Source organism: Rhinolophus sinicus, chromosome 1 (genome assembly GCF_057876585.1).
Source record: "Rhinolophus sinicus isolate RSI-liver-muscle chromosome 1, RSI-T2T, whole genome shotgun sequence".
Lineage (NCBI taxonomy): Eukaryota > Metazoa > Chordata > Mammalia > Chiroptera > Rhinolophidae > Rhinolophus > Rhinolophus sinicus.
Genome location: NC_142501.1, coordinates 11,662,237 through 11,688,971, shown reverse-complemented (window position 1 = coordinate 11,688,971; position 26,735 = coordinate 11,662,237). Strand labels below are relative to the sequence as shown.

Genomic DNA, 26,735 nt, shown 5'->3' with positions numbered 1-26,735 from the left:
ATGCTTGTAAGTAACAGATGGGGGTCCCGAGACCTGGCCAAGTTACACGCAGGTAATTTGCACAAGGGCACACTCTGAGCAGTAGAGGAGGTGGGGGTCCAGCCCAGGTCCACGTGGCTCCCGGCTCTCACCTGCTCTGGTTATTGCAGCCACCTCCCCCTGCACCCCGTGTGGCATCAGGGAAGGCTGTGTGGAGGAACTTTGCACTTGAGCTGACAGAGGATGCGTGGGAGTTTACAGGGAGACAAGTGGGGTAGAAGTACTTCTCGCAGAAGGAACATTTGCAAAATCATAACTTGGTGTCCACAGTTCTAAGAAGCTGGGTGATCTTGTGGAGTCACTTGTGCAGAAACCGGCCTGGGCATCACTTCCGCTTTCTGCTTCTCCATTTCCTAATGACATCAGCATAAATAGGAAGCGCCAGAGGCTCACTGCTGCCTGGAGACTCCAGCAGAAGGTTGGTCTGTCCCACCACAAAGAGGTATGGCTTGGCTTTTGGGGGTAGGCTGACGGGTGGGGTGGGGAGCAGGAGAGTGTGGGGAGACTGGGACAGAAGGGACAGGAAAAGTCTGGGGGTGTTGAGTGGGCACTTGTGCTCTGGGGACTTGGGGAGGTAAGGGCTTGGCCTCTTGGGAAGACCTGAGTCCAGACTCCTGGGGCAGCTGGTGGGTGAGGAGTCCATCAGGGGTGCCAACCTGCTTGGGTGCTATGTGAAGGGCTTGGGGGGAGGGCGGACCTCGCTGGCGGGATCCAACTGTCCTGGAAGCAGGAAGGCTGCCCAGGGTGGTGGAGAGCTCAGGCCTGGGAGTCAGACTCCTGTGTACTGCCTGTCTTTGCTTTGTTTACTGTGGTGTCACTGACGTATTGGTGGTAGTGAGAACAGTCTCTCCTTGCCCTGAGTTTCGTGTCCTCATCTTTGGAATGGGAAGAGCAATGATAGTCCCTGACATCCTGGGGGGTTGGGGGGGAGGGAGAGTCCGAGAGACCAGAGGAATGCAGGGCTGTGGAGAGACTGGAAGGCGGAGGGTGACTGAGACCTGGGGCCCTGCTGTGCTCAGGTCTAGGGATGGGGTGGCTTGGGAAGATGAGAAGGGGCCAGTCCTTTGCCCACAGACATATTTTTCTCCCTCAAAGAATGTTTTCAGTACCACACTCCACCCTAAACCGCGTCACTTAGCTGGGTTTGGACCCAGGTGTGTGTGTGTTCTGCCCCTAAGTGTGTTGGTGGCTTGGATGGGCATCTAGGGGTGTCTGCATGTGTGTGCAGGTACGTGCCAGTGTATGCATTTGTCTTGTGGGTGGGAGGAAAGATGTTTCAATGGGTTCGCACTAGGGTACGAGCCTGTGGAGCCTCCGGCAGACAGTCCCCAATGCCAGGCTGCCTCTGTGCAAGTTTCAGTCTTCAATGGCGATTACACTTTTGCATAACCAGATTCTAATTCTCTTCTGCCTATTATCTTTCCTGTTTTCTAATAGTTTTATAACAAGTAAAACATTTCCTAGTAGCTTTAGGTCACTTTTTTTTTATTCGTCAGCGTTACTTATGTTGTAGTGTATCTACCAATACTACAGACTAGTTTGTGAGTTAATGGGTGTATTTAGTAGTCAACAAGTAAATGTATGGATATCACTCTATGAAAAATTAGAATAATCCAGCTATGCAACATAAAAGACCAAGTTCCAATTATCTCTCTCCACTAGTCCCACGTCTCACCCTCTTCACTTCTTCAAAATATGCCCTGCAAAACATTTTCTAAGCATGCTGCAAGTATATTGGTTTTCTTTGTACATAAATGGGATTATTACATACGTACTGTTCTAAGACTCATTTTTTCACCTCGTGTTATGTTTCAGCAACTTTGCCCAATAATGCGTATAGATGTAACTCATTTATTAACCCTAAGAAGTATGTGGCATTTATTAGTATGGGCACACCACGATTTACGCAATCCCAGACACTTAGGTTATTTCCAATTTTTCCACACCTATGAAAGTGTTTCTATAACCCAGATTCCTAGAAGCAGAATTGCTGGGCAAGAGATTGTGTATTTAAAAATCTGATAGCTACTGTCAAAACATCCTCCAAATAGCAGAATTAACATATGTCTCCACAGTCGTGCATAAAAAGGCTGATTTCTTTTTAGGGAAAGGAACAATCTTTTAATTAATTGGGTCCAGTATCATGGATGAAAATTATCTGGTTTTTGCTTGGATTTTTCTTTCCCTGATTGTTGGTGAAGTTGTGCATCTTCCATAAGTTTATTAGCCATGCGGGTTCTTTTTAGGTCGGCCATGGATCCTTCGTCCATTTTCTGATGGGTTCTTTTTGTCTTTCACATATTCCCTTTCCGAGCGAGTCATTCATTACATGTATTAACAATTTATTCAAGTATGTTGAAAATATACCTTTCCAGATTATCACGGGTCTTTTTTCTTCACCATGTTTAAGATACCTTGTTTCATGTAAAAAAAAAAAAAAAAAAAAAAAAAAAGTGTTAATTGCTTCTAATTCAAATCTGTCATTATTTTTCACTTTATGCTTTTTGGATTTGGTGTCTTGTTCAACCCCTAACATTAAAGAAATATTTGTGATGCTTTCATAATTTTTAGTTTTGACTTTTAGATCTTTAATCTATCTAGTAATATAAAGTATGAATCTAGCTTTAAAAACCTATCAGCTAATTGTCTCAATATCATTTTATGAGTATGCAGTCCACCCTTGCCTCAGTGATTTATTTTTTTATTTTTTTTGGGGGGGAGGGGAACAGGACTTTATTGGGGAACAGTGTATACTTCCAGGACTTTTTTCCAAGTCAAGTTGTTGTCCTTTCAGTCTTAGTTGTGGAGGGCGCAGCTCAGCTCCAGGTCCAGTTGCCATTTCTAGTTGCAGGGGGCGCTGCCCACCATCCCTTGCGGGAGTCCAACCAGCAACCTTGTGGTTGAGAGGATGCATTTCCAACCAACTGAGCCATCCAGGAGCTCAGCTGCAGCTCAGCTCAAGGTGCCGTGTTCAATCTTAGTTGCAGGGGGCGCTGCCCACCATCCCTTGCAGGAGTCGAAGACTTGAACTGGCAACCTTGTGGTTGAGAGCCCACTGGCCCAGGTGAGAATCGAACCGAAACCCTTTGGAGTTAGGAGCACGGAGCTCTAACTGCCTGAGCCACCAGGCCAGCCCCCTTGCCTCAGTGACTTGAAGCGCCATTATTACTTCACTGTTTCCTACTGGGTTATTTTCCTCACTGTTTTCTGTCTCATCTGTCTACTCTTATATTCCTCATTATATGTACAGCTAAGAGAGCCAGTCTCATCTTCGGTTTGTTATAGTTTAGAATCAGTTTGTCAAGCCCATTAGAAGTCCTTTTAAAAGATTTTTGGAATTTTGATTTAGATTGCATTGAATTTAGAGTTTACCTGGGGGAGGACTGACAGCCGGGGGCAGCTCCTCCTGTTTGTGCCACTGATGAGAAGGACACAAACATTTCCCCTTTGCCACTGAGGTTGCTACAGGTTTCTAGTAGATGCCAGAAATGCCAACCTTCCCTTCAACTCCTCATTTGCTGAGATTTATTTGCTTGATCAGGAATGGCTTTTGTAATATGTAGGAGCGTGTGTCTCGATAAACATCCTCTTCTCCTTGAATCTGTTAATCTGTTTCTTTTCATCATGAATAGATTTCTTACCGGCTCTCGGTTCATTTCTGGAATAATCTCTACATGGCCACGATGCATCCTTCCTTTAAAAGCCTTTGTCAGATTGTTCTCTGAAATTGTTTTTGTCTGGAGTGAATTTGTGTTTTCCTTTTTTTAAATTTTCATTTCCACTTTTTATTCCTGCCATTAAATTGCTTCACGAGTTTGGGGATTTTCGTGTGCATGTTAAGTCTGAGGGAGAAGGTGTTGGATGGTCTCTTCTTCCTCTCCCTCTTTCTCCCTTCTCTCTATCATCCTCTTGCCCCTATGCTTATCCCTCACTCTTAGTGAATTTTAACACTTGTGTTTTTAACATACATATTTAACTTCTATTTTCCATTAGCAAGTTGGTTTAGTTAATGCATACATGCTCCTCCAAAACAAGACAAGATCTTTAGCAAACTTTTAAGTGTCTGCTGTCCACGCTAACCTTACCGCCAACTCCCATATTAAAATCACCTGAGCTTTACGTCAATATTGTTATCTTGTATTTATTTATCTTCACTCTGTACAGTAACAATTCTTCTTTACTTAATTGTAAGTCTGATTGGTTTATTTTCTCACCGCTGATTCCAGTATCATATGCTTTCTTTCTTTCCTTCTTGGACTTTTTTTTTTTTCTGAAATACATCTCGAGTCATTTTTTTTCCAGAAAAGATCTGAAACACTTTCTTTGTCCTTACATTTCCAAAATGTTGTGGGTTTTTTGCCCTTGAACTTCAAAGTAAGTTTGACTTTTTATGATGCTAGGTTTAAGCATCTTTTCTCTCTGTTATTTTCAAGACATCACTATTTGTTTAGAGTTCAGAGTCACTAACTTTTTGAGAAAATCGTACCAACCTGACCCTTGCTGCATTGAAAATAACCTGGTTTTTTCTTTCCTTTGGGAAGTTTCTAGGCTTGCCCTTTTATTCATGGATGACTGAAAGTTCACCAGCACGTGACTGAGTATAACACTATTAAAAATTATTCTTGCTCTTCACTTAGTGAACTATTGCCTCCTTTAAAGCCCTGTGACATTTTCTTCTATTTCTAATTATATCTGTTTGGTTATACATGGAAAATCCCCTGTGGCTTAACAATATAGTTTATTTTTTTTCCCTTCACGTAAAAGATGTCCAGAGTTAGGCAGTCACAAGCTGGTATGATTGCTCCACAGTGACAAGAGGGATCTAGGCTTCTTTCCTTTCTATTGCATGTGGCTCTCATCCTCAAGATAAACTTTATGGTCCAAAATGGCTGCTGGAGCTCCAGCCATCACTTTCAAGTTGCAGGCTGGAAGAAGAAGGAAAGGTAGGAGGGAAAAAAATCGACCCCTCCCACCTGAACCTCCTCCCTTTAAGCAGCCTTTTTTGGAAGGCACAGCTAACATTTCCATTCACATCTCCTTGGACAACATTTAGTCACATGACCACACCTTGCTTAGGAAATATAATCTTTTATTCTGTGAAGCAAAAAGTACAGCTAAAATCTGAGCTTCTGGTACCAAGGAGGAAGGGGATAGCTAGTGGCTGACACTCTCTGCCATTGCTGCCCTCAATTCTTTCTGTCCTCTGCTTCTAGATGTTGGAACTCCTGGATTTCTCTTCTAGGTCTCAGTGTTTCTCTTAGACTTTCCATCTCTTTGCCCATTTGCCCTGCTTCAATATGTGCTTTTGTAACATGACTGTTGGTAGTGTTCACTCTGGAATTTGGCCCACTACTGAGGGTTTTTTTTTTTAAATTATGGATCGCATACCTAAGAAATGCTAAGATGTCTGTTTATTTGTTCTTTGCATAGCAATCTGTTCTTTTAAATGACTATTTCTCAAATCTCCCTGAGAATGATAATTAAGACATTTTAAAGTTTTGTTTTGTTTTTGCTGTATTTGTGTGCTTGTGTAGACACGTCTATTGGGTCAGTATACATCAGAATAGACACGTACAATACTGATGATTGGGAAATAACAACCACTCTTGGCTTCATGGTTAAAAGCATAAACTCTAGTTCCCACCTGCTGTGGCTTTCAGTCCCAGCATGGCCCTCACTATCTATGTGGTCGTGGACCCTCTATCTGTGTCCTCATCTACAAAATGGGGACTTTAATAGAAGTAACCTACACATGGATGTATTAATAGCTGTAAAGCCTTTTGAACAGTGCCTGGCTCACAGTCGGCATTTTATACTTAAAATTCACTAATATGAACTTTCTGTGTGTATGTGAATTTTATGCAGTGTTCTTTGATGACATTAATTTGTGTTAACGCTTTACGATACAAAGATAGTAATCCTTTCTGCATAATTTTGCTGCAAACTTTTTTTGCACTTTGTCCTTTGCTATATGGTCTGGTTATTTTTATAAAATAGAGACAATTTTGCTTTTATGTACTTCTATGTTTCCGCCTTTGTCTTTCTAATTTCTTCCACTGCCTTTAAGCTTAAAATGTTTAAAGGTATTCACTTCTGTGATTGGCAAGTTTAATACGATTTGACTTCTTACATTTAAATTTTAAATTGACCTGATTGATATTTGGGAACGGTGTGAGAGGAATTTAGGCTGATATGCTTTATGTTGTTATTCAATTATCTGAGCACTTTTTATTATTCAACCACTTCACATTGATTCATGATTCCTTCTTCATCATGTAGCACATTCTTGAGTAAAATAGCGTTTGTCCAATGGTTAGTAGGTCCATTGATCTATCGCGAGTGTGTGTGTGTGTGTGTGTGTGTGTGTGTGTGTGACAGCAACACACTGCTTTTTTGTTGAATCTTTCTACCAAATCTTGCTATTGGATAAAGCCTCCTTATCTTTAAATATCTCATGAACACCTCACATGTATGTTTTCTCTTCTGAGTTCTTGGAAAAAAATCTTAGATTTTGTGTTAAACCTATAACTTATTTGGGGAAGTATTGCTCTCTTCACACATGTAGCATTTCTATCTGTAATAAGACCTCAAGAGAAGCTCTGTGTTTTCAGGCTAGTCCCAGTAGGCAGCCACAGACGCACCAGCCCACAGAGACTCGCACTTGCCCACCCTAGGGCATTGCTCTGTCTGCAGGAGCGTAAGTGGACAAACACTCCTTCCGCTCCAAACAAGCCTGCCCTTTTTTCCTGAGCACTCTATAAGCATCATCGTGTTTGGTTCTCTTCGTGACACTTATGTGAGATATGTGTCCTTGTGTCCATTTTACAGACATAGAGAGTGAGGTTCAGGGAACATGAGTGAGTTAGCCCAGGCCACCAGCAAGGGTGGGGCAGAGCCTGTGTTGAAGGTGAGGTCAGCTGTGTCCGGAGCCAGTGCTTTTCCCAGCAAGACAGCTGTCAGTGTGTGTGTGTGTGTGTGTGTGTGTGTGTGTGTGTGTGTGTGCTGCTTGAGTGAAGTTTCAGACTATTTTACAGGGAGAAAAGGAGACACAGCTACTGTTCTACTCTTATGGGTACTTCCCAGGGACTGACTAAATGAAAAGAGGAAATCCCCAGCCTCCTGCTAAGAAAAGGGAACTGGCATTCAGAGAGGGGAGTGGGAGGAGTGCCAGTAAGCGGGGCAGGGCAGGAAGGGCATCAGGCCCCAAGTGTGTGAGTGAGTGTATGTGTGATTGCAGCCAGCATAGGGCCCTAGGACCCAACAACCCAGTGACCCCCCCCAAAGCAGATGTCCATCACCAGCTCACAGGGAGCTCAGGGAAAATCAAATACCAGGCCTCTCTCTCGGGTTTTCTGCACAGAGATCCGCAATGCAGGACCCAGGGGGGACTCACTTCTTCAGAGGTCATTTGTACCTTTCGGTCATGAAGACACTGAATCTAATGGGAAATGGACAGTCCAGTGTCAGGCTGAGGCAGCAGTGGGGCTGGAGCCATGCATCAAGGCCATTGCTGGGTTTTCCCCAAACGTGGGCCAAGTCGCTGGGGCTGCAGGATGAGGAGGGGGCAGACTCCTCACTCCCAGGTGACTTCTCCTCCGCAGGCCTAGAGAAGGCAGAGTCCTGCAGGGAGGATGCACAAGAGCAGATGACATGGCTGTGGCCTTGCCACCTTCTATGGAGGAACACATGATTCCAGGCCAGTAAGACTGGGACGCTGCCCAGCCCTGGACCTACTGTGCCGGCCCTGCTCATCCAGCTGACCTGGACATGGCACTGACCCCATGGCTGCCCCCCGTAGCCCTGCTGGCCCTGTGCTGGGGGCCCAGTGTGGCAGGGGCCCAAGGTGAGCCCGACTGCTCTCTCCCCTTTCCTCCCCTTCCCTACCCACTCCTCACTGCTGGGCCCCTTGGGCCAGGCCAGCCCATCCCCAAAATATCCCCTGGGAAGCTCCCAGACCCTGGCAGCTCTGGCCTTGCCTCCCTCCCTTCCCTTTCCTCATTTCTTCTCTCTCCCTGCTCTTTCCTGGCTCCCCATCCCCCCTCCCACACTCCTGCTCATTCTCCTCAGGCCTCCTCTAGAGTCCTTGTCCTCTGTGTCCCTTCCTGCCCTCATTTCTCAGTGTGTCATTCAAAGCCTTTGACCTCCAGGCCGGCCCTTCCAGCCTTTTCTCTGCCCCTCCTTCTCCCTCAAACGCTGCTCCTCTGACACTGGCCGTGACCAGATCCCACCTCCCTGGGGCCCTTGGCCTGGGAGTCTCTCCCTGCTTCAGCCCCAGCAACCCCTTCGTGCTTGGAGGCCCAGCTGGGACGCTCCTGAGGCCCATGCACCCCCCTCCCCAAGGGCTCCCAGAGAACGTGACTTCTCTGATCACCATGGGGACCATGGTGATGGTTCCCTTTTCCAACCATCAGGCCTGGCAGCTGACCAAGGACCAGGGTGGGGTGGTCCCAGAGCAGGGCTCTGCCCATCGCCTCTCAGGGGTACATTGGTGCCTCTCCTCCCAGGCTGCACCTGGGGGTCCAGGGCGGGGCCTGTGCCTGGGGCACATCCCTGTCCTGGGGTGGCAGCACCCCTGGTCCAGGAGCAGGGCACGGCAGGGGCTCAGGAAATATACTGCGAATCAGCTAGAAGAGTGTGTGTCTCTCCAGACGGAGGGTCCAGAGCCAGCACCCTCATGCCCTCAGGCCCCGGCCCGCCGGGAGCCTCTAAAGGATTCTGGGAGATTCCTCCCCAGTGCCAGGCAGCCAGGGGTGGTGACAGGGACACCTGGAGGGGAGAGGTGTGACCCCCTCCTGCCTCTCCCGGGTCAGGGACGGTCCCGATGCAGACCCTGCGCTGCCATAACGACTACACCAGCCACATCACCTGCAGGTGGGCGGCCACCCAAGACGCCCAGCGGCTCATCAACGTGACCCTCCACCGCAGGCTCAATGAGTGAGTGACCCTGGGGCCCAGGGGCTGGACGGCAGGGAGGGTGTTGCTGTGTGGGGCTGTGCCTGCCGGGTGGGGCTGCATGGAGGACGGAGCAGGGGGACCCTGCCAAGGGGCTCCTGCTCCGTCAGGTGACCTGCCAGGCCCGGGTGCTACTCTGTTTCCCTGAAATGAGACCTAGCCGGAAAGTCAGCTCTACTGCCTCTTTTGGAGCAAAAATTAATATAAGACCGGTATTACGTTATGTTATGTTATGTTATGTTATGTTATGTTATGTTATGTTATGTTATGTTATGTTATGTTATGTTATGTTATGTTGTTATGTTATGTTATGTTATATAAAACCCGGTCTTAAATATTATAGTAAAATAAAACCGGGTCTTATAGTAATTTTTGCTCCAAAAAACACTTTAGAGGTGATGGTCCTGCTAGGTCTTATTTTCGGGGAAACATAATAGCGTCTGATGCCGGGGCTTCCGGGACGAGCGTTGCGTTAATGTTGTTGACGATGGTGATAATCTCCCCTTATTTTGTCACAACTTCACAAACTACCCCCACACAAGTCCATCTTAGGTCATCCTCACTGAGAGGTGGGCAGGGAAGGCATAAGATGCCCAGTTCACCGATGAGGAAACCGAGACCTTGGAGCTGAGGTCCTTCCCCGGCCACACAGTGGCTAGCTCCCTGTGTGTGGCCTGCAGGCCTGGGCTCCAGCCCTCCCCGAGGCCCTGCCACCTCCAGAGTGAGGGGTTTGTCTTTGCTCCTTACATGGCCTCTGGGACATATGCCATTGGGCAGGTGCCTCACACCGTGCTGGCGTCTTGTGAGAATGTAACTCACAGTAATAGAAATAATTACACAGCTGGTGTCACCAGGTTTGGGGAGCCCTCTCAGGGGCTGCCCTAGGGAGGAGCCAGCTGTCACACCCACAGCACGGCCATTCAGCGCTGTCCTGCTCTCTGGGAGCCTCCGTCTTCCCTTCTCCACCCTCCTCACCACCACCCCACCTCCTACCCTTGGCTGTGACCTGCCTTCTGCACTGGGACACCAGACCCCCCCCCGGAAGAGAAGCCCCAGCCCCCTGCACGCTCTCCCTGCAGGCGCATAAGTCTGCAGCCTCCCTGGATCTGCCTGAGGGATTTCCTGTCCATCCAGTCTGAGGCTGCAGCCGGGTCCCATCTGGTCTTGCTGCTCAAGGACATCGCTGCCACCATGGTCCCCATTCACCCTGTGCCATCGATGGGCCCTCTGGCAGGAGCATTCCCAGTCACTGAACCACGGGGCCCAACCCCCACTTACTTACAGAGACCAAGCAGGGCTGCAGCTCGTGGTGCCTCCTGCCCTGTGTCCTCCTCCTGGGGCCCATCCTCTGCCTCCCTTTGTGGTGACACTCCTCTAAGGAGGTGTCTAGACCCGCTATCCAATGTCTTTCCAGTTATTCTCTCCTGAAGCCACTCTCCCAAGATTCTGCTGCCCCCACCAGGCCGCCCGTAGTGCTCTTGCTGAGGCCACAAAGCCCTCCTGGGTGCTAAATCTAAGTCTCAGCCTTCTCCCTCCTTGACCTGTGTGCACACTTGACTCTGACCGACCACAGCATCCTCCTGAAACCCCTCCGTCTCCTGACTTCGGCCACCACACTCCCCCCTTCTCTTTGTGTCTTCCCGGCCCACATTTTTCTGACTCCTTGTCTGCTCCCTTCTTTTGTCTTGAACTTGAAGGGTGAAGTGCCCCAGGGCTCAGTTCTTGGACCTCCACTCTCTTAGGTTGAGATCCAGCCTCAGGCTCTGGACTACTGACTCGCACTGTTCTCCCCAGCCCAGACCCCGCCTAAGCTCCAAACCAATAGGCGCACTTTCCTCTCTATATTGTCCCCTAGAAAATAGGTGTCTTCAATCCCTAATGTCCTAAACCAAATTCCTGCTCTGCTCCCAAATGACAGCTCCTGCTCCAGTCTTGACATCTCACTTCACTAACTGGGGGCCCCTAATGGTTCAAGCCAAACAACTGTGGGGTCTTTATTGTTGTTTAAATGTCTTTACCACTGTTCCTTCCCCATCAGAGCATCTCCTCCATAAGCAAATGCTGTCAACTTCATCTTTAAATAGAAATGAATCTAGCTTATGTGAATACCACCACTCTGGTTGAAACCACTTCCTATCAGTTGGGATATTCTAGAAGCCTCCTAACTGGCCCTTATGCATCTACTATTGCCATTGCCCCTCAATCCAATCTACCCACAACCCAACAACCAGAGGAATCCTTTCAAAGCATACGTCAGAATATGTCACTCCTTTCTTTGCTCGTAACTCTCTAAATTTTCTCCACTTGCGTGAAATCCAATTTCCTGAAATTCCTGTTAAGTGTTGGCCTCCTGTTACCTCTCTCAGTTATTTCCTAGACCTCCCATTCTCACATACTCCACTCTATGCGCAATGTTTAGGTGCCTAGGCATACAACACTACAAACCCGAGCCTGCCCCAGGGCCTTTGCACTTACTGTTTCATTTACTTGAAATCCCCTTTCCCCAGTATTCTTCTTCACTCTGTACTAACCCATGTCCTCTCCTGGCAGGGACCCCCCGAAGCCAGTGTCCTGTGACCTCAATGACAACATGCCCTTGTCAGACTGCCCTTTTCCCCACTGTGTGCCTAGAAGATGTATCATTCCCTACAATCTTTTCGTCATTGCCGACAGCGACTACTTCTCATTCCGACCAGACAGGCCTCTGGACACACAGCTCACTGTTATTCTGACCCAGCACGGTGAGGCCTGGGGTCCCTGGCCAGGGGTGGTCGCCATTGTGGACAGTGGGTCCCAGTGGTGGCCAGACTGCAGGTGGTGGGCTTGGGAGGAAGTGAGAGTCTCCAAGGGGTGGAGACACGGGTTTGGGGTTGGGTTTGGTCTTTTGAGGGACGAGGATATGGTCTCCTATGATGGAGACATTGGAATAGGTACAATGCGAGGTGCCCCTGGCCAAAGTACCCCACCGCCCTGGCAGTTCCACCTGCCTTCCAGCACTGAAGCTTGCCTTCTTGAAGAGCCATTCTTATGATTTGCATAAAAACTTCTCAGTTTATCGGACTCATCTTTGTTGTCTCCTCCAATCCATCCTACAGATGAGGAACTCGAGACCAGAGAGGTTTTGTAACTTTTCCAAAGTGTCAGCACTGAGCAGAAGTGAGAGTGAAGGGTCAGACTTGCCAAGTGCTTCCTGCATGTTAGATGGAGCTCACCACCTTACTGCCCTCTCTGAGTGGCCCCAGTGTCACACCATGGCCCAGGACAGTCAGTGGTTTTGGGCGGGTCAATAGTTTTATTTAGTTAGGTTTTATTTGACTATATATTAAAAGAAATATAACCAACTCTTCCAATTCATGCAGTCAAGGAAATTATTGCTCAGAGTGAGGCTAAATAAAAAATGGGGAGCTGTAGTACAAAAGTTCGCATTGACATGGCAAAACCATGCATGTCCCAGGCTTTCGGAGACACCGCTGATTCTTACTTAACTCTGCAAACAAGATCAAATTAGATACTGTTTATACTGCTATTTCACTAGTGATGACACAGACAGAAGGAAGGGAATGCTCATGGCCTCTCAACAGCTGGTGGCAGAGCTGAGACTCAATCCCAGGAACTTTAACACTGAGCCACCCCATGCTGCTCCTTGCAAATGTCAGGTGGGAGGGGGCTGGGCCTTTGCCTCCTACCTCTGTCTATGGTACCAGCACAAAGCTATTGCCTGGAAGAAGGGGTGGGTTAGGCCACACTGAATTCATTTCCAACAGTGTGATCCCTTACTAAAGGTGGGTGTGTGCCACAGGTAAGGGGCAGTGGGCAAGGTGTCCCTGGGAGGTCGGGACAGGCTTCCCAGAGGAAAGGGCTTTGCAGGGAGCTATGAAGGGTGGGAGGGAGGAGAGCGCAGGAAGAGCAGAAGAAACAGTGAGTGCAAAAGTTAGGAGACTCAGGCGGGTTGGAAAATCTGTTAATAATTATGTCCTGGGCATCAGCTTCAAGAGGGCTGGACAGTGGTAGGAAGGAGGGGGACGTGAGGGCAGGGGCCTGACCTAGAGAGACTTCTGTGCCCTGCAAGGGTTTTCAGGTCAACATCTAGGCAATGGGGAGTCGTTGAAGGGGCATGACATGATCTGAGTGGGTGTGAGGTTGCCGGAGGGGATTGATATGCAGGGTAGATGGCAGGAAATAGGAAGCGGCAGGAGATCAGAGGTGAGAATGCAACGTAAGGCATTCATCTCAGGGAGAAATGATGAGGATTCAACTAGGGTATGGCCGGGGGATGGGAACATGGGCGATACAAATCAAAGTTAGGATATACATGCAATTCATTCCTGAATCTGTTCCTTCACGGAGCACTGTATGTACCAGGAAAGCAGTAAATAAGCCTGGCGGGATCCCTGCCCCTGCGAAGCGTATGCCCTAGAAATAGGGAAGGCATCATGGTGGAGACGGGGGCATCGTAGAAATGGGAAGGGGGTGGGGGTTGCCTCCTGGAACACATGTTAGTCGGCAAGTCAGCTCTACCCCAACCATTTTGGCAATGAATCAGAGGTCCTGAGGTGCTGGGGAGGAGAGAGCTGTGCATCTGATCTGCTCAAGCCTCCCACATTTGGAGATCTGGAAGTTTTACTTCCTTGATCAGTTTCTCCATCTGTGGAATGGGCTGGTGGACTCAAATCTCTCAGGTTGGATTAATAGGTTTTTTGTTGGGTTCCCAGTCATTTCAATTGGTGGCTGCTTCCCAGAGCTCCGTGCTGACTCCCACGCCATGAAGGCTCAGGGCTAGCAGTGCAGCGATTGATTAGTGATGCCTGCCACAGCTGTGGGTGGGAAGGAGGTGCCCTGCACTAGCCATTAGGGCTGAAGGCTTTTTCAAAGCTCCAGTTCTCACATGCTCTAATGTGTCATGTTCCACTTCCAGCATAAAACATTTACATCTTGTCTGGGCTCTTATTGAATTCTTTGTATTTGAAAGTCATCCCCAGAAGGCAGGAGCTATGCCATTCATTAATGAATCTGCCAGCCCATCTCTGTAGGTCTCAACACACGTATGCTTACTGTTTGTTGATGGAATGATTTCTTGAAAATTTCAAGGTTGCCTACATGCATTTAGTCATTTCTTCATTCACTTAGTACCCCAAATTCATTGAACCCCTACATTTCAGGCTCAGGGGAGAGGGTAAGGGGTCAACAACCAAACTCTGCGAACCCCAAGCTTCTCAACCACTTGGGGAGACAGACGTGGAAACACAAACCCACCATGGTAAGGACCATGCAATGGCTATGGTGGGACAGAAAAAAAAGCAGGGATTCAGCCTGGGGAAAATTCTAGAAGAAGAGACTTTAATGCTGCGCTCTGAGAGGTGCCGGACTCTGGGCAGGTGGAAACCAGAAGGAGGAGGGTGGGGAGCACAGAGGGAGTCACATGAGCCACAGGCCCTGTGCTGGCAGGAGGCCACGCAGGCTGCATCCTGGCCAGTGGGGACATGGGGACAGGGGGGCTGCATTTAGAGATTAATTGCCAGCGCCTTGTATCCAGCTTGGGCTATATGTGCACAGTGACCCGCACAGCCTCATTCCCGGTCACACTGAATCCCCACGATTTGGCAGATGAAGGGCCTAAGGCCTCTAGAGGAGTGGGGTCTTGTCCAAGGTCACTCAGCTGGTCAGGGCACCGCTGGGCCTGGAACCCAAGAACGTCCACACAGAGGGCTCGCAGGCTCTTAACCAGGCACGTGACTTCCTCTCCCTGCAGTGCAGCCCCCCGCACCCCAGGACCTCCACGTCAGTGCTGCCGGGGACCAACTCCTGCTGACCTGGAGTGTGGCCCTCAGGGCTTCCCAGAACCAGTGGCTGTCAAACCTGCAGTTTGAGGTGGTCTACAGGCGGCTTCAGGACTCCTGGGAGGTAGGGACGTCAGCCCGCTTGGCCCAGAGCCCACAATGACCCGGCCCAGCGCGCACCTGCTCCAGCGATCACTCTCCCAACAGGATGCCCCCACGCTCTACACCACCGCTCCAAACGTCACCCTGGGGCAAAAGCAACTCATGCCCAGCAGCACCTACGTGGCCCGAGTGCGCACCCGGCTGGGCCCAGGCTCGGGGCTCTCAGGACGGCCCAGCCAGTGGAGCCCAGAGGTTCTCTGGGACTCCCCAGCAGGTAATGGACCCAGTGGGCTGATGGCCCTCTGTGGGGAGGGCAGCTCATTACAGCCTGGACACAAGGGGTCAGGGGCCCAACTGCGGATTCCTACACCCTTCTGTGCCATGTGTTTACAGTCGCCTCCCTGGGCCCACCCCACCCCCACCCCCCGCCCCACCCCACTCCACCCCCACCGCACCTCCACACCCCTCGGTGACTCTGCAGAGGCAGCAGCAGCATCTTGCTCAGCCTGGACCCCAGGGCCTGCAAACTTTCTGGCCAGAAATAATTACAATGACCATCACAATGGTGATATGAGCAGCTGTGTTTTCATGAGCTGTACTACGTGCAGACAAACCATCATTCTTGTGTCAAGTCCCCCAACACTGACACTAGATGCTGATTGGTTTTACGTGGGGAGAAGGCAGTCCACAGATTCCACTCTCTGACCTGTGGTCACAGAGTGGGCAGGGTCAGGCTGAAGTTTAACCCCTGGTCTTTGGGGCCCCAAAGCCCTTCATCTTTCGGTGCTGAATGTCATGCTGGGCAGCCACTGAGAGCTAGGGAACGAATGAAGGAGGGAATGAGTGAGGGACTGTCTCCATTTCCAGGGGACAAGGCCCTGCCCCAGAACCTCCAGTGCTTCTTCGACGGGGACACCGTGCTCAGCTGCTCCTGGGAAGTGAGGTCTGAGGTGACCAGCTCCATCTCCTTCGCCCTCTTCTACAAGTCCCGCCCCCACGCTGAAGGGTGAGTGTCCCCTCTTCTGTGCCTCCCTCCCCTAGGCACTGCCCTCTCCAGGCCACCAGTGCTTTGGGGACCCCCAGCCCCACAGTAGCTACAGCTCATCCCCAGGTCTCATCCCTCCTGTCGTCCCTGCCTCCCCCTGCCCTCACCTCTGCCGTGATCCTCAGGGAGCAAGAATGCTCCCCAGTGCTGATGGAGAAGGCGAGCGGCCCTTACGTCCGGCAGCGATGCCACATTCCCGTGCCCGACCCCTGGAACCACAGCCTGTACACCATCTCCGTTCGGCCAAAGGAGGAAGAGAAATTGATAAAGAGCTCAGACAACAGTGAGTTTGCCCCCAGCCTTCTAAGGGGGATGCGGTCTCAGGATGGCAGTGTTTCACTGTGTAACCCCTATAACTCAGGGTTCCCTATGGCTCATGCTCACGTTTGTCACGTTCAACAAAACGCAGGCCAGTGAACAAAGTGAACAAAATAATTAGAATCTCTTCTTGAAGTTCTCAAGAAGCAGAACTGCCACAATGACCTTGGCAAATAATATGAAGGAACGTGGAATTGATATCCCCGGGAGCACGTCCTCAACACCGTTTCCTCCATTCTTCTGGCTGCGCTCTCCTGTTCAGCGCTGCCACCTCTTCGCTAAAGCTCCTGCCGCCGGCCAGGCCCTCCCGAAACTCCCACCAAATTCTCCTTCTAGTCCCTGATTGGGTTTTTCTCATTCCAGTTTCTAAAGTCCTCTTCTAATGCAGCTTTTCAGTCTTTAACAATTGACCCATGATTTCCTTCATCAGCTGGGGACCAGGGTGTGTGAAAACAAGCTGCAGTTCCTTGCAGGGTGATAACCCTGGTTCCTGTTACGTAGCAAGGGCCCCATGCGAACGCTCCCCCATTCGGTCAGGATGACCACGTCTCCCACCCAGTCTTTGCTGTGTGTCACAGGCAGCCAGCTTGGTGTCCTCAGCAAGGCACTTCATGGTTCTGGCTCAGATTCTCTGTCTGTAAAATGTGACAAGCTGACAGCACCTACGCTTAGGGTTGTTAGAATTCAGTGAACTAACCCATGCAGACTGACGTGGCTAGCAGAGCCTAGAAGAGTCACTACTCCAGGATAGAGTCCATCATGGTGATTTTGTCTTCACGTAAACACTAGCAGTAACCCATCCTGTGGGTTGTAAGACTACAAAAAAGGTTTAACTCAGTGTCAACCAAGAACAGGGCTGCTCAGGTCACAATGGATGACATAGTGAAGTGGGGTTAAGTCCCCGAAATGGGCGGGACCTGGGGCCCATGGCCAGGGGAGACAGCACCTGTGACCAGCATGGAACACAAGGAATGTTCCACGGGAGGGAAGTTTGGAACAATGTTTCCTGAAGATTTTGCTTCCTGCAGTCCAGCTGGCTCCCCCAACACTCAACGTGACCAAGGGCAGAGACGGCTACAGCCTGAGCTGGGAGGTACAGGCAATGCTCTTCACGCACATAAAGCACACCTTCCAGGTCCAGTACAAGCAGGACACAGCCTCATGGGAGGTGAGGGGTGTGGCATGGTGGGCCTTGGGCATGGGGGGTGTGGCCTGGTGGGGCTTGGGCGTGGGGGGTGGGAGACTATATACAGGAGGGCACAGTCTGCCAGGTGCCTGGATTCACAGGTGACGAGTCACGGACGCCACTGGGACTTGGTGATCATGACCTGTGTGGTCAGCAGGTGACTGTCCCTTCCCTTGGTGAAGGAACCAAGGCTCAGCAGGTGCTGTGACTTGGCCAAACTGAACACATGTAACTCAGAATTGCAAAGGGATCATAGATGGACGTCAGGGCAGGGAGGGCCGAGAGATGCTGGATGAAGGGTTTTCAAAAGTCATAAAGGGGACATTACTTTGGAGGAATCTAATCCGGAATACAACTGTGCAGACTCTAAGAGCAGAGCGGCTCCTGATGAAACGGGCAGGGCTCCAGCGAGGGGTTCGGTCTGGATCCCACCCCTGGTCACCCTCCAATCTGTGTGTAGGACCTCAGGCTCTACAGAAATCAGACCAGAAATGGCGGAGCCAGCCCCTGACCCTCAGGCTGGAAATGGGGAAACTGAGGCCAGGAGAGGGTGGGTCAGTGGTGAGGCTGGGATTGGGCCACCAGCCTCCTGAACCCTGTCTCAGAGTCTAGAGTCAGTCACCCTGCACCGCATTCCTGGGAGGGTCAGACTTGTGGTCCAGGCGGCCCCAAGGAGCTGGGAGGTGGAGGGGATCAAGGTGTGGGTGGGACATAGTGACCCTGTCAAGGCTTCTGGGCCTCAGTGTTGTCACAGGGGTGCTTGCAAGAGGTGTGATACCCGGTCCCATCCGGACTGCTCCCTGGTGTACCCCTAGGGAGGGTCCTCCATGGTGGGGCTGCTCCTGACTGAGACCTGGGGTCTGAGCGTAATCTGGGGCTGATGGGTAACAGACCTGGGTTTGAGGGGGGAGGGGTTGCAGCTGTGCTGACATCAGCCTGAAAGTTGCCTCAGCCTCAGCACGCCTGCTGATACCCCTGCCCCCACAGGAGAGCAAGACGGAGTCCCTCGAGAACACACATATCATGTCGTTGCCACCTCTGGAGCCCTCCACCACGTACCAGGCGAGAGTGAGGGTCAGGACCCACGATGGCTACAATGGGATCTGGAGCGAGTGGAGTGAAGAGCGCTCCTGGGACACTGAGTGGGGTATGTCTCCCCGATCTCCACCCAACTCTCTTGCTATAGCCCAGCTGGGAAGGGACAGGGGTGATGTGGGCACAGAGATGTGGCCCCACCCAGCACAGCATCCTTCCCTCCCACATGTCACTAGTGACTCTGGGTGTGCAACACAGACCTAAGGCGAGGCCTTGAGAGAGCAGAGAAGAGCAGGTCTCATCAGCCGTCCTTCCTCAGATGGGATCTTAGCCCTCTATTAATATGACCATGGTTTCATAGCCTCTGTGGAAGCCACTACCCAGTGACCATCAGCTCAAATTTCCAGTTACCATGGCAGCAAACATCAGGAGCTACAGGCAGAGGTCTGAGATGGGAAGGTTTTGATTCGATTCTTAATCTTCCTCATTCCCTGCACTTGCTCCTTTCATTTGTCCCTCACATGTCACCACAGTAGCCACCAGGAGACAGTACAAGACTGGGCTAGGAGGTAGTTACAGAGAGAGAATGGAGGAGGTGTTGGCAGCAGGCGCCCCAGTCCCGGCAGCCTTCCCAGGGGACGAGCCCCAGGGAGATGGGCATGATGAAGCAGAAGGAAGAGCTGGCCTGCTGGGCCCGAGGGAAGAACACCAGGGCCTCTTGGAGGGGCCCAGCCTCTGAGGGGCTCCAGGCTGCCCAGCACGAAGGGTGGGGGCCCTGAGAGGCCTTGGCACCAGCTGCTTCCTCCGCCAGCATGGGTTTGCCCATCTCTGCCTCTCCATTCCTCTCTGTTGCTCCAGGCCAAGCTTATATGCTGCCTCCTTCAGGAAGTCCCCCTAGTTTCCATGGGCTGCAGTCACTGTCTCCCCCAGGCACCTCCTGCTCCTGGAAAGGATCTACCCCACTGTTCCCTCTCCACACTCAAACATTGTGTGTGGGGTACAGACCGTGCCCTCTTCTTCAGGCCCCTGTCTGGCCCCTCTGTACCCTCCGAGGCAGTGAGCTTCTGGAGCACTGCATGTGCACAGAGCAGGCTGGGCTGGGGGGACACCGACCAGAACTCCAGCCTGCCCCTCTCCAGATGCTAACGCTCGTGTTTTCTCCCTGGCTGCCCGGAAGTGCTGCCCATGTGGGTCCTGGCGCTCATCCTGGTGGTCACCACCCTCGCCTTACTCCTGGCCCTCCGCTTCTGTGGCACGTACGGGTACAGGTAAGGGGACTTCATGATGGGTGGGAGTACCCAGGACCCCAGGGGGACTTCTGGTCCCACATCTGTTCCCTCTGCCACCCAGTCCTTGCGGGTTCTTGGAAATCCTGCTCTCTCCCTGAGCCTCAGTTTCCCCCGTGTACACGAGCATGGGCAGCTGTCCTGAGGTCTCTGGCAGCTCTCAGCTCCCTGCTTTCTTTCCAGGCTGAACCGGAAGTGGGAGGAGAAAATCCCCAACCCCAGTAAGAGCCAACTGTTCCAGGTAGGATCTGGCTGTGAGGGTGGTGGGTGGTCAAGCTCCTGTGCTCCTGCACCCATGTCCCCATGCCCTGTCCTCTTCCCCTTCCTGGGGGCTTTGAGATTCAGCAACGGTGGCCAGGATGGGCTGGGAAGCTCTAAGAGTTGGGCCACCACCTGCAAATTCAGCCCTGCAGACCCCGGGGCCCCACAGATGCAAAGGCGCCCTGGCTGTCAGGGCCCACGTGGAGCAGGGGAGAGACCGAGGAGGGTGGGGTGGTGGGAGGCACGTTGGTTCCCTGAGGACAGGACAGCAGAGCTGAGCTTTGAGGGATCAGGGTGGTGTCAGGTGGGAAAGGTCACTGAGGGCAGAAGGCACATGGGGGGGACAGACACACGACCCTTCATGAAGGGAATGGAGCAGGTGGGCAATGAAGCTGTGGGCGCGGCACGTGCGCTGAGATGGCCACAGAGGGAAGGGAGCCCTTTGGTCAGGCAGGACCAGCTCTGCCTGTGGAGGGTCCCAAGGCCAGTGTGGGACGAGCAGGGGTCGAGCACGAAGACAGCAACAACCCCGATGACAGGCTCACCGGGACAGGCTCCCTGTCCTCAGATGCTGGAGTGGAGGATCCCAGGGAAGCCCTGACCCTCTCTGGCGCCCCCTTCCTGGTGTCACGAGGCTGCGGCCTGTCCTGAGCAGGCTGAGATTCCTCCCATGTCTGAGGGCTCACTGATCCCCTGTCAGCCCCACAGCCCTCACCCCACCGTCACTGTCTCCTGGCCCCACACTCACGGGCACAAATGCCCTTCTCTTCCAGAACGGGAGTGTTGGGCTCTGGCTCCCAGACAGCATGGCAGCCCTCACCAGCAGGAGGCCCTCACAGAAGGGACCATGGGGCAGCGGCTTCCCTGGGCTGGAGAGGTGAGTGTCTGGGTCTTGCTCCCTGGGAGGTGGCAGGGTGGCTCGGTGGAGGTGGCCTCTGGCCTGTGACTCAGTATGAAGGGATCCATGAGGTGGCTTGCCCTAACGCAAGGGGCTCCCATTTGGACATGGGGAAGACCTTCCTGATTCCCAGGTGAGCAAGGGCCATAGCTCAGATTTGAGCAGAGGCAGGAGACTGGAGCTGATGAGCTCTCGGGCCCTGCTGCCTCTCAGGGTGGCTGCGGGGCTGCACACTCTCACGGTTAGCTCCTGTGCCACCAGCGACCACGAGCCCTCAGAAGAGGGGACTGTATCCTGGGGGACGCGGGGAACGAGGGAATGACTGAGCATGCACAGGCTGGGCACATGTGAAGGAGCAGGGGCTGAGCGGCCATACTGGGCAGAGGAAGACCTTGAACAAGACCGTGGGGCCTGGAAGGCAGCCCCACAGGAGACAGAAGGAAAGTGCGGTTGTCTGCTCTGGGCCTGCACACCACCATGCCCTGCTCTGTGCTCTCTGTGAGCTGGTGGGCTCAGGCGCCTGTAGAGGCCCCTGCTTTACAGCCCCTGGTGCCTGAGCTGAGTTATCTGCCCAGGGTGGTCCCAACATCTCTGTACCTATTCTCCCCACAGGGTGTCCCATGTAGACTACGTGCAGTGCGAGGTGTCCCCTCTCACCACAGAGGACCCGAAATGTGCCCATGACTCACCATCGGAGCCTGACCCAGCACTGGCTGCCTCGGACCTCCCCACAGAGCCACCCCCCGGCCCCCAGCCCTGCCTGTCAGCTCCGTCAAGCAGGCCTGAGAGCCAGGTTTCTGGCTTCGACTTCAATGGCCCCTACCTGGGGCCACCCCACAGCCTCTCCCTGCCTGACCTCGTGGGCCAGGAGGCTTCCGCACAGATGGGCATGAGTCCGAAGCCGCTGCCTCCAGGGTCCCTAGAGTACATGTTCCTGCCTGCAGCGGGGCAGGTGCAGCTGGTCCCACTAGCCCAGGTGATGAAACAAGGCCAGGCCGCAGGTGTGGAGAGGAAGCCCTGCCCAGAGGCTAAGGGCAGCCCTTCCCTGGAATCAGAGGCAGGCCCTGCCCCTCCTGCTCCTGGGCCGATGGTGGGTGGTCAGGACCCGGACAGCCCCATAGCTCTGCCCACTGCCTCTGGGGGCCCTGAGGACAGCATCGTGCCATCTGGTTACGTCACCACTGCAGACTTGGCACTCATTCCACTCAAAGGGACATCGTCTGCTTCGCGGGTTTCCCCTCTGGGCCTCCCCTCATTGCAGCACCAAAGTATCAGTGCTGGACTGGCCAGTGGGCTCCCTGGAGCCCCAGCTCCCACGAAGCCAGAGTTTCAGGATTATGTGGAGCTTCCTCCGACCATGGGCCAGTCCCCTAAGTCCCCTCTGGGCAGTCCTGCCCCTCTTGCAGCCAGCAGCCCAGTCCTGAGCCCAACAGAGCCCCAGGGAGATGTGGCCCCGGTCTCCCCACACCCTGAGGGGCTCCTGGTCCTGCAGCAGGTGGGGGATTATTGCTTCCTTCCTGGTGTGGGCTCTAGTCCTCTCTCAGCCCAGAGTAAGTCTTCTTCTCTGGGACCCTGTCCCGAGATCAGGGACCTGGACCAGGTGCTCCAGGCCAAGAAGCCGCCATGCCAGGCTGTTTCCCAGGTGCCAGCCATTCAGCTCTTTAAAGCCCTAAAGCAGCAAGACTATCTGTCACTGCCCCCCTGGGATGTCAGCAGGCCTGGGGAAGTGTGCTGAGACCCTGTGGACCCTGGGCAAGGCGAGTGGAAGGACAGGATCTGACTTCCTTCCTGCCCTGCTTTTCTCCCACCAGCCTCTGGTCCCTTCCATACTCATTTCTACAATGACTCACGGAAAATGAGTCAACCACCTACCATCTACCTTCTCCCTTGACCTCCAGCAAAATCAAGCTTCTCTTCTCTCCTTGTCTCTCTCTCTCTGTGTCCCTCCCTCCCTCTTTGTCTCACAGACACACCCACACACATACCCCCTCCACACTTTTCTTTCAAATTCACATATTTTTAGGTTCTGAATTTTTAGAATGCTCCGTACGTACTCATTCCATTTGCCCTCATTTTCTTTTTTACCAGGTTTCCTTGCTTTTGCTAGTGTCTTCTTTTTCTTTTCACTGATTTTGTTTTCGAGTGAGTTTGAGGTCTGAGCTAAGCCTGTTCTGAGATGTCATGTCTCAATCAGAGCCCACTCTGATGCTGACGCGTCTGGTTGTGTTAGACGACCTGTGTCTGTGACCTGTCCCTCGCAGGAACAACGGCAAGATTCCAGCCCAGGTGCAGGAGGCAGGAGGCACCAGGGAGGGGACCTTGGAGGCTTAAGACTTGGAAAAGTAGTAAAGGACTGGACCTGCTTTTGTCAGGCACTGCAGCCCCAGAGGTGGTGACAAAGCACCAGTCTCAATTGCCACTCTAAGAAACGGGCGTGGTAAGGGTGTGTGCAAGGGAAGAACTGTTGTTCTGAGCTCAGGGGGAGCCCTTCTGGTCTCACCAAGGTTACTGGGGAGTCTCAGGGGGCCTCAGGACCTACACCTACAGACTGGCCACCGTGTGTAGTCCTGGTTCCTGGCTGAAGTGATCTCCTTCCTACACCCAGGCTGCTAAAGCTTGGAAAATTCAAGAGGAGAGGGGAGTCCAGAATCCAAGTCTACTGTAGAAAGTTTGGAAAGAACTGTTCAACAAAGGAAAAAAGCAAAATTATCAAAGGGCACATACACCTTGGAGTTTACAGTCCAAATCGCCTGGCTGCCCTTTTTCCAGAAAGACCTTACAACTCCAGATGCCACCAGCCACGTAGTGGGGGGCTTTTGGTCTATGTCTAGACCTCGTATGGGATTATGGTTCTTTTACACCTTTGCCTTCCTACTATGCGAAAAAGTAGCATTATATTGTTTTCATTTGCATTATTTGGTAACTTTCAAGTTTGCACGTATTTTCATATTTTGTGAGCATTGGTATTTTTTTTACTGGGCTAAGCCCATCAAGGACTTTGTTCTGTTGGGTGTTTATCTTTTTCTGATGAAGTTTTTAAAACTATTTATGTATGGGATTTCATGCGTGGTGCCAATTTTGTTGTTCTAGTTCGTGGTTTGTCTTTTAATTTTGTATAGGAGGTTTGTGGGCGTACACAATGCCGACTTTGCTGTGTCGTCAAGAGATCTCCGGGGAAACGACTTCACAGCCCCACTTTTGGTTCAAATTTACAAAGGCCTTCCCCACTTCAAAACTGCATTTGTCCTAATTTATTTTTTTTTTCTAATTCTTTTTACGTTTCAAGCTTTTCGTGTAAAATTTTAATGATTTTGGAATGTACGCATGTGAATTGAAGAGCCAGCTTCATGTTTCCCCCAACGAGCGGCCCAGGTGTTCTTGCATCATTTGTAAAATCGCCTGTTCTTCATGCGAAGTGCCACTTTTATGATATAGAAAGTCCCCGTATACACTTAGTCAGTTGATAACCTTTCAATTTTATTACATGGTTCTCTCAATGGCACCCCACTGTTTCGTTGTTCTAGCTTTATATGTTTTCATACAAGGCAGAGCAAATGTTCTTTTGTTCACATTCATTACGGCAGTGTTTGTGGTCAAAGGAAATTATCAACAACTTAAATATTCACCAATAGTGAGATGAGTAGCAGCATTTTCTTACATTCTAAAGTAGAAGCCTGCGTTAACAATGAATGATGTGGACCAATGAATATGTATTAAAAAGAAGTCCAAGATTTTAATTCCAAAATGTTCAGACGTTAATGGAAAAAAAATGCAATAAAATATATTTTATTATAAAACCAAACCAAACTGTAAGCTTACGTAGATGTGTCGGAATACTTGGGGGAGGATGCTATTTGAAACCTCAGTTGCATTAAGAGGGATGAATTCTGTTAAACGGCAGGGACTTTGGTCTTTGAGGCACGAGTGTGAGTTTAGGGATAGTTTAAATGAGAACAGAAATGCTGTGCTTATGAGTGAGCAGCAGGGGGAGTTCCTGGGACAAGCCAGAAGGGACGGAGTGAAGAAGAAAGATGGTGGTGGTGGTGGTGGTGGTGGGGCTGGGGGTGGGGAGAGTATAAAGAACATACTCATGCTAAAGAAATTATTTGTTGTTTCTGAAGTTCAGATTTAACTGGGCTTCCTGTATTTGCTCTCTAATGAGAGTGGAGAGCTGAGGAAGAGACTGAATTCCCCATCAAAATAGCTGAGGGTTATTGAGAGCTATTCCTGGCAGGCCCTGCTTAATTGATGTAGGGGGAATCAGCTCATTTAATCTTCACAACCTTCTGAGGCAGATGGTACTATCTTTATCGTACCCTTTGTGTAAGTGAGGAAGTAGAGAGGTCACATCACGTGTCCCGGGTCAACCAGCCAGTAGGTGGCAGTCAGGATTCAAACACTGGCCTTGTGGTTCAGAGCCTGCCCTCAAAAAAAGCAAGTCTCTCACCTGGATGCGAGATGATTCACATTGCTGGGCAAAGCAGACAAATCCATAAACCAAGCTGATTCGGGGGAAGGGGGAGGCTGTGACAGAAGTGACCATGAAAAATGTTTGTATTTGCCTGGAAGCTCAATAATAAGGGTGCACGTTCTCGTTCACTGAAGTCCTGAGAGACCTGGCGTGGAGGATGATGTCTCCTCACCTGTCTGCCCCTGAGGACTGTGCATGTAGCAGGTGATGACTAAGGAATCGTGATGGCTTGAGGCCTCCAGCAAGTTGTCCCTGAGATGGAGGTACACATGCACATGTGGGGCTGGGGATGAAAGGAAAGGGGACGAAGCAATGCTAGGCAGGAGGGGCTGATGAAAGATCTGCCAACCCACAGAGAACTCTGGAGCAAAATGTGCCTTTTTGAAGGGCCCCACACTGGGCAGAAATGGCCAGGTCCTGGGGCCTTTGTGTTGGTCATCACCTAGGGGCACCCTGAGAAGAAGCAAGGAGTCACAGCTGGAGGCTATCAGCAGCTGGGCCGTGGGCCTTTCCTGAGTGGGGAGCTGAGCGGTGTCTGAGTCTTTCACATCTGTTTACCTCCTGAAGGACATCTTGGTGGCGTCCAGGTTTTAACACTCGTGAATAAAGCTGCCATAAACATGGGTGTGCAGGTTTTTGTGGGGACATAAGTTTTCAGCTCTTTTGGGTCAATACTGAGGAACATGATTGCTGGACCATACGGTAAGAGTATGTTTAGTTTGTAAGAAACTGTCAAGCTGCCTTCCCAAGTGGCTGCACTATGTTTCAGTCCCACCAGCAATGACTGAGAGTTCCTGTTGCTCCACCTCCTCGCCAGCATTTGGTGCTGTCAGTGTTCTGGATTTGGGCCATTCTAATAGGTGTGTAGCAGCATCTCGTTGTTTTCACTTGTAATTCCCTAGTGACATAGGATGTGGAGCAGTTTTTCATATGCTTATTTGCTACCTGTATATCTTTTTGAGTGAGGTGTCTGTTCAGGTCTTCTGTCCATTTTTTCAATAGCGTTATTTATTTTCTTATTGAGGAGTTTTAAGAGTTCTTTGAACTGAAAAAGCAGAGACCCATATGATTTCACTGATATGTGGTATATATACCAAAAACAACAAAAGAACAAGACAAACAAATGAGAAACAAAAACTCATAGACACAGACAATAGTTTAGTGGTTACCAGAGGGTAAGGGGGGAGGGGGTGGTAGATGAGGGTAAGGGGAATCAAATATAGGGTGATGGAAGGAGAACTGACTCTGGGTGGTGAACACACAATGGGATTTATAGATGATGTAATACAGAATTGTACACCTGAAATCTATGTAACTTACTAACAATTGTGACCCCAATAAACTTTAATTTAAAAAAAAAGAGTT

The 26,735-nt window shown here is 51.1% G+C and overlaps 1 protein-coding gene across 2 annotated transcripts; it reads left to right on the top strand.

The window, feature by feature from the left end:
- The first annotated feature begins 343 nt into the window (after positions 1–343).
- On the top strand, positions 344–24,706 carry LOC109435494 (cytokine receptor common subunit beta). Of its 2 annotated transcripts, XM_088796688.1 has the most exons (14): positions 344–481; positions 7,641–7,882; positions 8,850–8,973; positions 11,542–11,732; positions 14,741–14,892; positions 14,976–15,144; positions 15,738–15,876; positions 16,041–16,198; positions 17,262–17,401; positions 18,407–18,566; positions 19,632–19,722; positions 19,924–19,981; positions 20,775–20,878; positions 21,512–24,706. In XM_088796688.1, exons 2-14 carry the CDS (start codon positions 7,807–7,809, stop codon positions 22,632–22,634), a joined length of 2,685 nt encoding a protein of 894 aa, XP_088652814.1. In that variant the 5' UTR covers positions 344–481; positions 7,641–7,806; the 3' UTR covers positions 22,635–24,706. The 2 variants fall into 2 exon arrangements, with proteins under 2 accessions (XP_088652814.1, XP_088652816.1); XM_088796690.1 differs by lacking the exons at positions 344–481; positions 7,641–7,882; positions 11,542–11,732.
- Positions 24,707–26,735: the final 2,029 nt, after the last annotated feature.

Coding starts and splice junctions, on each gene's coding strand:
- LOC109435494 (XM_088796688.1), top strand. CDS start 7,807: ATGGCACTGACCCCATGGCTGCCCCCCGTAGCCCTGCTGGCCCTGTGC. Junction 15,877..16,040: donor TCCCGCCCCCACGCTGAAGG/GTGAGTGTCCCC, acceptor CGTGATCCTCAG/GGAGCAAGAATGCTCCCCAG. Junction 19,982..20,774: donor GTAAGAGCCAACTGTTCCAG/GTAGGATCTGGC, acceptor CTTCTCTTCCAG/AACGGGAGTGTTGGGCTCTG.